This window comes from Anopheles arabiensis, chromosome 2 (assembly GCF_016920715.1).
Source record: "Anopheles arabiensis isolate DONGOLA chromosome 2, AaraD3, whole genome shotgun sequence".
Lineage (NCBI taxonomy): Eukaryota > Metazoa > Arthropoda > Insecta > Diptera > Culicidae > Anopheles > Anopheles arabiensis.
In genome coordinates this window covers 4,040,001-4,053,388 of record NC_053517.1, presented here as the reverse complement: position 1 = coordinate 4,053,388, position 13,388 = coordinate 4,040,001, and the positions used below count along the sequence as shown (strand labels likewise).

Below are 13,388 nucleotides of genomic sequence, written 5' to 3'. Positions count from 1 at the left end.
TCGGCCGTCGCGGTGGAGCTGGTGTGCACGGAGAAGGAAGGAGGATATTCTAATCGATAGCAGCAGCAGCACCAGAGAGCGCAAACAAGCGAGAGCGAGAGAGCGAAAAATAGCAGGCACAAATAAAAAAAAACAACAAAAGTGAAAAAACCGTGCCGGATCTGTCCCCCCGTGTGTGTGTGTGTGTGGTCGTGAAAATTGTGTACGTGTGCAGGTGCGAAACAGAGCCGAAAGACGTGTGTGACGAGAATTGTTTTTAATGTTTCTTCTTCCTCTTCTTCTTTTTCGTCCCGAACGGTAACCTTCGTTGACCGTTTTTCCATTTTCACACACAGCTATGCTCGGTGTGTGCTGAGCAGCTCGCAACAGCAGCAGCAGCAGTGCGTAAAGCAAGCAAGCAAGCAAGCAAAGGAAGGTGACAGCAGTTGCTGGTGGTGTGCGTCAAGTGTGAGAGAGCGAGGACACCGACCATCATAGGCAACAGCAACAGCAGCAGCAGCAGCAGCAGTGTGTTGTGAGCACAGGTGGAAGAGAAGAAGGTCACACTTCGATCGAACGACACAGTTCGACTGCCACGGAACGTGAGCGAGAGAGAAGGCGCGTGAGCGAGTGAGCGAGCGGACGAGTGGATTTTGCATCCGTGAGAGAAAATTCCCGTGGAGAGGAAAAATCGTGAACACACAATAGCGCTTTTTTATTCCCAGTGAACTGCGCGCGAGAAGGGGTTTTTCTTTTCGCGTGCGTGTCTCCGCTAGTGTGTGTGTGTGTGTGCGTGTTTGCGCGTTACGAGTAGTGTGTGTGTACGTGCGTGCGTGCTGGTGGTTATTTCCTCGTACCGAGCAGTCGGTGGGGTGTTTCGGAAAAATCGCCATCCGGCCGTACGTAGTCGTCGTCGTCGTCGCGGTTTTGGAGTGACCCCGGGACAGCAGACAGCAGGGCCTGTAAATGGACGTAACGGTCGGTGATAATTGAGGCGGAACAGGCGATTCCCGTCGTGCGAAAATATTACGTGTGTGTAAAGCCAGGCGCGGCGCGTTTGGAAACTGAGCCGTTTTTGTGTGTGCGCGATTTTGTGCCCGTTTTCCATTGCGGTGTGGTGTGTGAGAAAAAAAAAGATAGAGGGCTGTTATTACATCGCTTCTTCCACTGCCTGGTGGCGCCTGGTTTGTGCTGCCGGACGGACGGGCCCCGGGTTTTGCGGGGTGTGTAGCTGCAGCGGGGCATACTTGCTGAATCTCAATTGCGTTCGCGGCCGACGGCACGACGAGTGGTGGATCGAAGGACTTTTCTTACCATTTCCATCTCCAGCGACAGCGAAAAGCCCGAGTACCGTTTCGGAGAAAAGCTACATCAAAGGGAAACGGAAATCCGTAGACTCCGTGGCTGAGTACGATTACCACTCGGCTGAGAGAAGAAGGTTCCCTTGCCAGGGGTGTTAGTAGGATCGATCGATTGGCAAGAAGTCGTCCAGGGTTCGCTGCGCTTGGGCAGCAGCAGTAGAAAAATTGTCGAAACCCTTGTCGAAAGTAGAGCTGAATGTTGTGCCGGAAACAATAGAGCCCATCTTTAATATCCTGCCTTGACCATTTACCTTTTTTGCAATACAAATATCGCATCGCCTGTGTAATCATATCGGTTGGAAGCTGCCAACGACGGAATCGTGAGCTCTGTAGCAAAGCGAGAGAAAAGTAGATTGACTGAACCTGCGAGCGAGAGACAGCAAAAGAGAGCGAGAGAGCGAGAGAGCGAGAGACGAGCGAAATTGCTGCTTCAGCCCCACCGCCACCACCACCACCATACACCACTAGTTTGTCATCGTCGTTGTCATTTTCATCTCTTGTGTGACAAACGAAAAGAAAAAGGAAAATTGCTCTGGTGCGCACCGAGAAGCCAGCTGACAGTTGTTCATCAAGCATCACCATATAGCCCCCTTCCCCCCCTGCGCCATCACCCACCCGGCTCACGAGCCGAAACGTGTAGTAATAAAAGTAAGAATATCGATTAAATCGCGGTTCCAAGGCGACAGCAGCCAGCCAGCCCGCCAGCTGCCCCGTCATATATAGTCGCTTCATTTGTACATCTACACTAAGCAAAGCAAAAGGGGAAAGTAATATCAAGACCGGATATTATACATATTTATTATATAATTGGGCAACAGTTCACCCACATACATAGTACATTTACATAGACGACGTGTAATAATCGATAGCAACAACCATGGGCAATAACGCTACATCCGCGAACAAGAAGGTCGACGCGGCCGAGAGCGTGCGGGAGTTTCTGGACCAAGCGAAGGAAGACTTCGAGGAGAAGTGGAAGCGCAACCCGACGAACACGGCCGCGCTGGACGACTTCGAGCGGATCAAGACGCTCGGCACCGGGTCGTTCGGGCGCGTCATGATCGTGCAGCACAAATCGACCAAGGACTACTACGCGATGAAGATCCTGGACAAACAGAAGGTGGTCAAGCTGAAGCAGGTCGAGCACACGCTGAACGAGAAGCGCATCTTGCAGGCGATCTCGTTCCCGTTCCTGGTCAGCCTCAAGTTCCACTTCAAGGACAACTCCAACCTGTACATGGTGCTGGAGTACGTGCCGGGCGGCGAGATGTTCTCGCACCTGCGAAAGGTGGGCCGCTTCTCGGAGCCGCACTCGCGCTTCTACGCCGCCCAGATCGTGCTGGCGTTCGAGTATCTGCACTATCTCGACCTGATCTATCGCGATCTGAAGCCGGAAAACTTGCTGATCGACTCGCAGGGCTACCTGAAGGTGACCGATTTCGGCTTCGCCAAGCGCGTCAAGGGCCGAACCTGGACGCTGTGCGGCACGCCCGAGTATCTCGCGCCCGAGATCATCCTGAGCAAGGGCTACAACAAGGCGGTCGACTGGTGGGCGCTCGGCGTGCTGGTGTACGAGATGGCGGCCGGCTATCCGCCCTTCTTCGCCGACCAGCCGATCCAGATCTACGAAAAGATCGTCAGCGGCAAGGTGCGCTTCCCGTCGCACTTCGGCTCGGAGCTGAAGGATCTGCTGCGCAACCTGCTGCAGGTCGATCTGACCAAGCGCTACGGCAACCTGAAGGCGGGCGTGAACGACATCAAGGGGCACCGATGGTTCGCCTCGACCGACTGGATCGCGGTGTTCCAGAAGCGCATCGAGGCGCCGTTCATACCGCGCTGCAAGGGTCCGGGCGACACCAGCAACTTCGACGACTACGAGGAGGAAACGTTGCGCATCTCCAGCACCGAGAAGTGCGCGAAGGAGTTTGCCGAGTTCTAAGATGCTCTCGAGAGACGCGTGGGACGTTGCTATCATCAGGATAGTACTGCTAGTACTACAAAACCGCTACTACTACTACTACTACTACTACTACTTCTAGTACGACTACTACCGCCATCATCATCATCATCGTCATCATCGCCAGCGCCTTCCCGTTCACCATCATCATCGTTTGTTCCTTGGTCAGCTGGTGCAGTATTCGGTTGGAATGTGGAATGTTGGGATGCACCGCCAAGGCATCATCGACATCAGGAGCATTTAGAGATTATCCTTCAGCCAATCTCTTCCCCCCCTCCACATCTGCATGCAAAGTGAGGTAGCCTTCCCGCCTGCAACAACAAGCTCTGATATCATTGGCCGGATTCTCTCCGGTCGCTCTGTCTGCTGCTGCATTCTTTCCTATCTGCGCCATCTGCCGGTGGTGGTTAGTATCTATGGCAAGGATAACGATTAGCATGCGCTATTTTTGTCGGCCGAGTATCAGCCTCACTTCCTTCGCCATCCGACTGGCGTTGCGATCTCGTCGCGTGTAGTAAAGCCATCACTCATCCCTTCCGACCTCGCCGAATAGTGGTAGCAGCAGCAGCAGCAGCAGGAGAACAGTCGTCGATGACGGTGCCATCTGGTGGATTGGGAAGGAGTTGCGATGTGTCAGCGTGGGGATTCGATCGCTCGGCGACAACTCCCGAACACCGATCCCGCACTGAGATCGATCATCAGGTGTAGTACGTTTGTTATGAGGAATTAGGAAGTGTTTCGCTATCAATCACAACAGATGAATCCCACTCCTAACTCCCCGCTCTCCCTGTATACGCGTATACGCAGGCACACTCGCACGCGCACATGTTCGCACATTAGCAGGTGTGTTTCATCAGTACATGGAACGCATGGACATGGAGGAAGAAGGGAAGAGCAGAAGAATAGTAGGAGAGGTTCTTGTTTGTCTCACCCCTGCTGTCTGTCTGATAGTATGAAGTAGAAGCTATTTAATGAAAAAAGCTAATTTAATGCAAGCTGCTCTGGTACGCGTGGAGTGGAGGGAGGCGTAAAGATAGCAGATCGAAATTAAATCATTGCCATCGTCACCTTCGCACGGTTGACACACTACCCGGGGTTGACGGTTTACAGACTTGCTCCCTCCCCCGGTGATAATGATCCTCCCCAGTACATGCGACAATTCTAAAGCAAATGTTATAACCGACATTGCAGCAATATATATCATCGCTACGGTGAAGCAGAGACAGCGAGAGAGAGAGAGAAGGCGTGTGTTGGGCACGTGCTATAACTAGATCTTTGTGGTATTATAGCTAAGTAAAAAGTTCATCTCATTCGTACGTGTGCCTGTGCGTATGTGCGTATGTGTGTGCGTGTGTGCGCTGATATCAAAGAGCTAGCTAGAGAGAGAGAGAGCGGTTGGGCAGAAGGTAATCGAGAATACTCGATAGGAGCAGATTCGATGATAGGGTGTTGTATTTTTATTTTGATTTTGATTTTGATAGGCTCCGCAGCGCGCCATTACGCGAGTCCTTTTTGATAGCGCACGAATGCGCGAACGCGAAATCTAGCAATAACAAACAAAAGTCATGAGAGGGGTAGGGTGGTGGTGGTAGTAGGAATGGGAACGAAATGGGAAAGGAGGCATAGAGATCACACGCGCGCGCGAGAACATTCCAATCGTTCGGAGCAAGTGGAGGCACTGATGACAGTCCTTTGCGCGGTGGGACGGCCCCGACAGTCCCGTGGTCGTGGTACGAATGACAGGGCGACAGTTTTTATTTTTGGTATTTGTTTTAATTAATTATCGATCGACAGCAGCCACTAACGCCCCTTCTTCTCACGCCATACTTCGGAAAAGCGCAACCCTGTCGAGCAAAACCGTCAACATCCTTGTGAAAGGCTAGTAGGAACTCTTGTCTACCACACTCCCGCAAACACTCACACACACACACACACTCACACACGCAGACACATAGCAAAGGCCCCTTTCGCTCCAGCAAAACGTCTCCGGATGGTCCGGAGGTTTAGATAATCTTATATTGTGAACTGATTGTATTTGCCGCCACAAGAAATGGGGGAAAACAGAAACAGAAGGCGTCGTCGGGTGTCATTTGAATTGGGCGGCCGCAGGGCGCCACCGAGAACTGAAGCGAGCGGAAGTACACGATTGTAGTATTTATAAAAGAAACACACATCATTTTACGAGAGAGATGACCAATAATCGATAAAACCAAGCAGAAGGATTTTGCGCCCGAACGTGGCGAACGTGTGTCGATGAAGATGTTAGTTTTTGTTTGTTTTTTGTTTTGATTGTTTGTTTGTCGCGTTCTCTCTTCTTTGCGATGACGGCGCGTTAACGCGCTGAGAGACAAGCAATGGGATTAGGGAAAAAGGACTCCACTCTTGACGTATAGATACACATATGCGCTAGCCCGGGCATATGGACACAATCTCAACACATCCCCACAAACTCACACAGCCACACATACGCATACACACAGGAAACCCTGCACACGTGTGCACCGAAACATTCAGCACCTCCAGCAGGCGAAAGATAATGTAGCAGTCCCCCCTCCCAAGTAGGAGTTGTACGTACACCAAACTAATGTAAACGCAAGCAGCCGGAGTAATTTAACAAAGCAACAAACAAGAAATGTACGCCACATAATGGTATGTCGTAGGGAAAGCACAGGACAGCCCGTAGTCACCGCTGCAGAATATATAAAAGTGCGCAAGTGAAGCAACATTGATAGCTAGAGAACGGTTGGAAAATGAAAAAAATCCCCCCCGCAGATAACCACATGCACTGTACTGAAGCAGGTGATCGGTTTAGGCTCGGGAGACACTTCAGAAGGATCGCGAAACGGTTGGTCCGGCTCATCCGGCTCATCTTGGGTGTAGACCAACGGTGGACATTCTTCAAACAGAGGACGTGTGGACGTTGGATGCGGATCGAGGGGCAAAGCACGATCATCATACGCAAACCACCCAAATGCTGCGCTCGGCAGGAATGTGTTCCGGAGGTATGAGATCCGGACAGGAAGATCTTTGAATGGAACCGGAGGACCGGAGAATGAGGCGGACACGCTAGTTACACGAAACCTAGGAAACATTTTTGAAATCAGGTGAGTGATCGATGGCGTTTTAGCTTGTACGGAGAGGGATGGTGGTGGTTACACGTTATTAATTTAATTTCTGCGCCAAGTACGCCTACATGATTTCCGTTCAATTCCTGTGCAGTTCAACCGAAGGAAAGTTGTCGTTTGTCGCCGTCTTCCCTCCCCCCTCGAAACCGTTTGCAGCAGTACCAACGAGCAATGGTGGAATGGTTGTTGTGTTGATCGTTTTGCCAAAAAAGGATACCGTCTCGTGCGACTTGGTCGGACACACCACAGCACAGAGTCTGTCTGTCCGTTTGGCACGGCGTGGACGGGTAGAAAGGCCACCGCCCGTTGTTTATTGCAGGCTGACGACTGGTTCAGCCAACTAATTTAAGGCCATCGGTACATTTGCGCTAGTCAGTCGGCTCTCCGGGATGTAGCGGGATGAAAGCGCGCGCTCCGATGGGATCATCGGTGACGGAATCGTCTTGTTCGGTTCGGGTTTTTGCGACGGAGGAGAGAGAATGCTGAACGATCTTGCGGTCGGTTGCGCTTAAGTGACACGAATCTTGCTTGCTTATATGGGTCTGTCCGGGGTTTGGAAACTGGTTTCTGGGCGCTGGTAGCAGCAGCAGCAGCAGCAGCATGTGCAGCAGCAATTACGTGACCGATCTGTGTGCAATCGGTCGGTCCTCACACACGCAGACACGTTCGGTTTGGAGCAGGTTTTTACGACGGGGGGCAGGCTTAAAATAAGGTTTCTGTCACACCACCCCACCCCACCCCCCGTTTAGAGTTTCATCATATTGCAGCTTGGCCTTTTATTGCTCCTGTTCGATGTTATTTTGTGCAGTTCTTGTTGTTGCTGCTGCTGCTGCGGGTTTTCTGAAGGGTTTCCAGCAAAAAAAGTGTCTAACCCACGTGCACACCACAATGCAAAAGGGCAACAGAATGTTTCAGAATCAATGCTCCATACGAAAGGACCCAAAGGCGCACGGTTGGTTAGTGTGTTCGTGTGCAGTGCCGGCACCGACTGAAGGACAATTGTTTATGTGTGAGTGTGTGTGTGTATTGCAATGCACAAATCCTTTCATTTCGTCACTTTTTGAAATAGAACCCTGGTGGTGGTGGGGGAACCAACGAGTGTGCCAGAAATCCATTGCGGAACTCTCCCGGTGTGCAGTGGAGTGTGTTCCATTGGGTATCCAAATTAAGCGCAAGGACACACCACTATTGGCGTCCCCGTACATAATTTTAGTTTATATTTTTACGTTCCGCAGCACTAGACCTTTTTTCCTGCTCCAGTTTTTTACTCCGGAAAGGCTGTCCAGCGCAAACCATAAGTAACCGAAAGCCGTCACCAGTTGTTTTTTTTTAAACAGCCCTTTAGTGTGGTGCGGCTTTAAAAATGTGGTTGGAAGTAAAATAAAAGCAGTAAAACAAAGAAACAAACGAGGAAACAAGCTCTTCTGACTCTCGTCGTTGGCTACAAGCAGGATAAATTGTGGGTGGTTTTGTGTTGCGACTCCGGCGACTGCTGCCTGCGGGTGTTGTTGTGTGTATTATTAGAAGGGATGGTTTGGTCTAACATTTGCTGCTGCTGCTGGTACTACTCCCGGAATGTTCTGAAAAGCCCCGACGGGTATGTAAGCAGCAGCAGCAGCAGCAGATGAAAGAACACGGACACACACAGACACACATAAAACCCGAGCGAGCGGTTTCGCCCTACACACGTACTCCGGGACGCGTGGAGTGGAGGCATGCGGGGTGGCGGGTGGCGGAGGCAGCAGCGGCATGTCCGCGCCAGTTGCTACTTACGTAAGCAAGTGTCTTTTCTTTGCACTGTGTAGATACGCGAATGCTCAGCCTCTTTCTCGGCTGCCGCCAGTACAGCCGTTGCTCTGCTCCATTTGGAATGAAAAGGAAGGTGATCAGCTTCTGCCGTTCACCCGTCTCCCTTCGGGGGACCATGGAGCTTCTTCCCCTTCCTTCCATCGGCCGCCGACCTTTCCCTCCTACCCCCCAACTGCGGTGTGTAGCGTGCTGTATCGCGCGAGTAGTTAGTGCTCGGTGCTCAATTTTCTAAGACCCGCTTTAATCGCTGCCACACCACGAAGGGCTCGAGACACACACACACACAGTGCTGTAACAAACTGCTGTTGCGGCTACTGCTTGAATATCATCATCATCATCATCATCCCCAATTGAGCGATGTTACACTTCCAAGGAAATGCGATCTAAAGTGTGTATTAGAGGAAGCAGCACTTGCTGCGAATGCGCGCTTGTATGTGTCTTTTGGGGAGAGAGAGAGAGAGACCACACACACACACACACCTTGACGCGTAAGGTTGGGAGATTTAGCATAGCCAACGCAATAAGGGGATAGCAACCATCTGAGCTCGAAAAGATAACCGTGAGCCGGCGCGGGCAGCCAGCCAGAGCTCCATCGTCTAATTCTTGGAGAGTGGACCAAGAATTGAGCCATCGTTTGTCTGTGTGTATGTGTGTGTGTCTTCATAATCATTCGGGAGTATGATATGTACTGCTCTCCTACTCCTCTACCGTCGTACAAACATCATGTAACTATCTCCCACTTCCTGGACGGACCGACTTGTTTACCGGTAAGGTTTGCCCCCACCCCTACACCTCTGATAGCGCTAGACGACGCTCTGTGTGTGTTTTTTTCCTCCATTTCTTATCATAATTAATCATTGACACATTTACAAGCTTTTCGTGCAAAGTGTGTGGTATTGGCAAAGACGACACACAGCACCGGAGCAGGGGTTATCCGTATGATTGCAATCTGTACGATACCTTTACTATCTCTCTCTCTCTATTTATCGCTCTGTTGATTCATAATTTAGCACGAATTTATGCGCGATATTGGGTAGAAATTCGTGTTCGTAACAGGTGTGTTATCACGTGTTGTAGAATGACCGGGCAAGAAGAGACCGATCGAAAAAAGGGCAACTGTTTGTATCCGCAGTGGGGTCGTCCATGGGCCGTACACACATACACACATGTGAGGGGGTGCGAGACTCGGTGTATTGTGTCCCAACCTTGTGTGCGTTTGACCGTCTCGAGAAGAAAAGAAAAAAAAACATCACGCCCCGACTGAGCCGTCCGTAACCGTAACGACCGACCATTACGACCGTAAAAAGACTGTGACCGGAGAAGCGTGTAACACCCACCCACCTCCCTCTTATGACGGGCCCCGTGTCTCTTCTACTTTGTCCGTGTTGACAGTAGCAGCAGCAGCAACCAGCAGCAGTCAGCTCAGCTTCTTTGCACGACGAGATATCAGGTTTCTGATAATGCAGGACTACTACCGACGACACACACTGCAGAGCAGATGGGAAAAAGGTGGTTTTGTGTAGGATAGGCGCAGAGCAGAACAGAACGGAGAGCAGCAGCAGCACGTTTCGACAAGGGCAGATAGGGAGCAGGGCGCGCGGGACAGAGATAACACGCTCGCTTGGACGGATGAAAATTGTGCGCTCAGGTGCGCTCACGTGAGAAAAGATCTAAAGAAAGAGATGGTGATGAAGTGTGTGTGTGCTGTGCGCTGTGTAGGATGCTTCTGTTGCATGGGATGGTGCCGCCGGTGGGCCCACTGCCGTCCTCGAACCGGCTGGCTTCGCTCCGCTTCCCTTCCAACCGAACCCTTTCTGCAGCGATGTGACGTGTGGATGTGGGTTTTAAAAATCAATCCGTGTATGCGCCATGGCACACACTCTCTCTCTCTTTTACTCTCTCTCTGTAGTGTGACAACGGGCGCAACGCGTATGTGTCGCACAGCAAACGGTAACGGTGGCGACGATCGTAGTAAACCCCTGGTACACATGGATGGTGGTGGGTGCCCCCGTTGTAAGGGATGGGATTTTGAATGGGGTGGGAAGGAGGGGGGGGGGTTGTACTCGCTGAGTACTGCTATTGCTCCTCTTCCATTTCGCTCGTATCACACACCCTTGCAGGTTGTTAAATTTTGCCACCAGGCAGTTGCACAAGGAACGAAACGAGGTGGGTGGTGGTGGTATGGCCTCCTTTTCTACTTGCCCACCGTGTCACCCTTCCCCCCCCCTCTCTCTCTGGCCGTTTTTCGGTCGATGTTGTTGCTGCTTGCCCACCCTTTTTCCATCCCGCGTCAGCTCTCGTCGGTTTGCGTTGCCACCCGTGTGCAATTTATATGCAGGGGCACACAGCACACACGCGCCCGGGCCTCTCAATGTGTGTGTGTTTGGTACGTGTCTATCGTATCCAATTGGAGGATGATTCTGCTCGTCTCAAGCCACTGAAGGGCACGGTGCTAAAAAAAAGCACCTGACCGGTCGAAACCCAACCCTACCGCCGACCCTCTGTGAGTGATGGGGACACATTCAGCAACAAAATATGGGGCAGGTTGAAGAGCTGGGGAGGGGAGAGAGGAGTGGGCACATGGTTGTAAAATAAAATGTTTATTTGACTGAATATTGGCTCCGGTGTCTTATCTTGCCAAGGAGCATGATAAAAAGATTATGGAGTGCTGGTTGGCTGTGTGTGTGTGTGTGTTTGTGTTGTCGCACGCGGAACACGCAGCAGTGGTGGCTCCCAACCACCCATGCCCGCGTGCGCCCACTTTTGGCACAAGAAGATGGCATTTGCGCGAGATGTGCGCGGTTCTTGTGGAGGGAGCAAAGGAAGAAGTGTCTTGCTATAAATATATTTTACTCAATCATGCTACCATCACCACAAGAAAAGGGGTGGGGGAAGGTAGTAGTAGTACATCCATCATTGGGCCACCCAACCCCCGCCCTGCCAACCAACAACAATAATCAAACAGGTGGTAAAATGTCAAAGATTAGCTTGATGCGCGATGGGCAGCAAAAACGAACCAAAATAAAAAAAAAGGTTGATCAAAACACATTGTGTGTTGTTGCGTTCCAAAGCATCAAGGAGGTGGGGGAGGGGGGGATGCGCATATAGGAGTTGCAGTGGAATGTTTATTTCATTCCACCGGGCGTTATACAACATACACAAACTGCTGGCGCGCACCACTCCCGGGCGAATGGGCCAAAATCTATTCACGTTTGTCGCAGGGGGGCGAACGGGGGGATGGTGGGGTGGTAGTATGTCGCGATAAAAGAGCAGCATATAAACGGGATGTGATTAAATCCTCGCTCTCTTCATCTGTCCATCCTTTGGCCGCGTTTGCGTGTACCGTTGGCATGCTGCTAGTCTTCTCTGATGAGGATGATAATGGTGTAGCCTCTTTGCTTTTTCTCTCTCTCCCTTCTGTCCTCTCTCTTTAACCCATCCTCCGCACTCCGTTTGTCCATGGTACCAAGTCAGTTTAGCAAAATTGTAACGAACTTCCCTGCCACGCGCCGAGCCGCGCCGGCCCCGGGTTCGCACATTATCCAATAACGAATGTGCTATGGAAGGCGACAGGCGCGAAATATGGACTGTGCCGGATGACTGGACAGATGGGACACACCAACCGGGGGAGGGGGTGGATTGGTGTGCGCGGCTGGTGGCGCTGTCAGCGTCGTCGGCTTGCGTCGCGTATGGCGCTCCAGTTGCCGTACCTAGCAGTGACCGTGGATCGGGCCGTGTCTCGGGGTTTGGTAGGATAAAAATTAAAGAAAGATACGACACGACCTATTTGGGGAAGCACAAAAGCGCTGTGCAAAAGACCGACTGGCGCTCCTCTCTCTCTCTCTCTCGCTCTCAGCCGTCGTTTGTGCCCTCTACGGTCGCCGACGACCATCAACCATCCAGCGAGACTGGTGTTGTGTGCATTTGTTACAGCGAGGTTTTTAGTCTTAGCCCCGGGATGGGAAGAAGGGGACGGGGGGCAAGGGTACGGATGATAGTAATAAATGGTTTGCGCCACGATAGGACGTCGACGGTGCAGCAACTTATCGTTCAACTTATGGTGGACGGGCCGCGGTCGCAAGATATATAGTGTTCCGGGGGCCATCTACACTTTTCCGATTGGAAGTTGTTGACACTTTTCCTTACCGTTTGCACCGGTTGGAGTATGGGAGGAAACGGCTTTAACTGATGTTGTAACTTCAGATTTAAAGTGGGACTTTCCATATGATACCGGAGCAACTGCTTACTGGACCGTTCGCTCTTTGCAAGCCAATAAGAATCATATAGAAATTCATCTTATGCACATCTTCCGGGAGAATTGAAGCTCTTACACGTTAAGTTTAAATAAATGAACAATATCACCAACAACCCCGTACTAACTGTATCCTTTCCTTTGCTTATCTCATTGCAGACTCAAAGCTCTTCCGACTGACGTGTGTGGCTTGTTGTGCACATCAAACCTGTTTGATTACAACCACACCACGAGTGATAGCTGTATTAAGAATTGGGGGAAGGTGTTACATTATTTCGGATAGTTAGAGACGCACCAACGGCGGCGGCACCTGCCGCGCCCGGTCAACCCGGCCCGGCGGATCTCTCTGGCGCCCACTTCTTACCATCACTTCCATCACAGTTCCACTGGCCACAGAAAAAAAAGCAGAATGGGCCCCGTGTTTTTCATTGTAGCGTACAACAACAATTGTTTCCGGATCGCCCGGAGATTGTGTGTGTGTGTGTACATGTGTGTTTGTGTCATTTTTGCAAAGAACAACAGATAGCAAAACGCGCTCGCGTCGTATGTGTAGGCTAAAGAAACGCAAACGCAGCACAGCACAGTCTTGAGAAGAAGAAGCCTTAGTTGAGTAACATATAACTGAAGTACACTAATACTGACTAGTTTTTTTTCCCCCCGTGCTGCTGCAAAACCCTGTGTGCACTGCAGAAGAGAAGCAAAGCTAAAAGAAGGCCCTGAATATCAAGCGCTGGCAGGGTAGGGTAGAGGGCGGCGGCGGCCGCGGCGTGTGGGCGACAGCCAGGTGCAGCTAAAAGTAAGCAAACAGCACACACACACACAAACACTGTTAATGTCGCCATAAAGCGAAAAGCGATGTAGCAAAGACTCTCAGCATGTAGAAGGCAAAGGCAAAGGCAACTGCA

General features: G+C 51.2%; 1 protein-coding gene across 1 annotated transcript in view; it reads left to right on the top strand.

Annotated features, from left to right (window-relative positions):
- The first annotated feature begins 340 nt into the window (after positions 1-340).
- LOC120894194 (cAMP-dependent protein kinase catalytic subunit 1) overlaps positions 341-13,388 on the top strand; it is a 14,749-nt gene continuing 1,701 nt past the window's right edge. Inside the window, exons 1-2 of the mRNA XM_040296629.1 lie at positions 341-6,401; positions 12,643-13,388. The exon at positions 12,643-13,388 is cut by the window's right edge and continues 1,701 nt beyond it. Of these exons, the coding sequence (XP_040152563.1) occupies positions 2,218-3,279 (1,062 nt within the window). The 5' untranslated portion in view covers positions 341-2,217 and the 3' untranslated portion in view covers positions 3,280-6,401; positions 12,643-13,388. The remainder of the gene's footprint in view (positions 6,402-12,642) is intronic.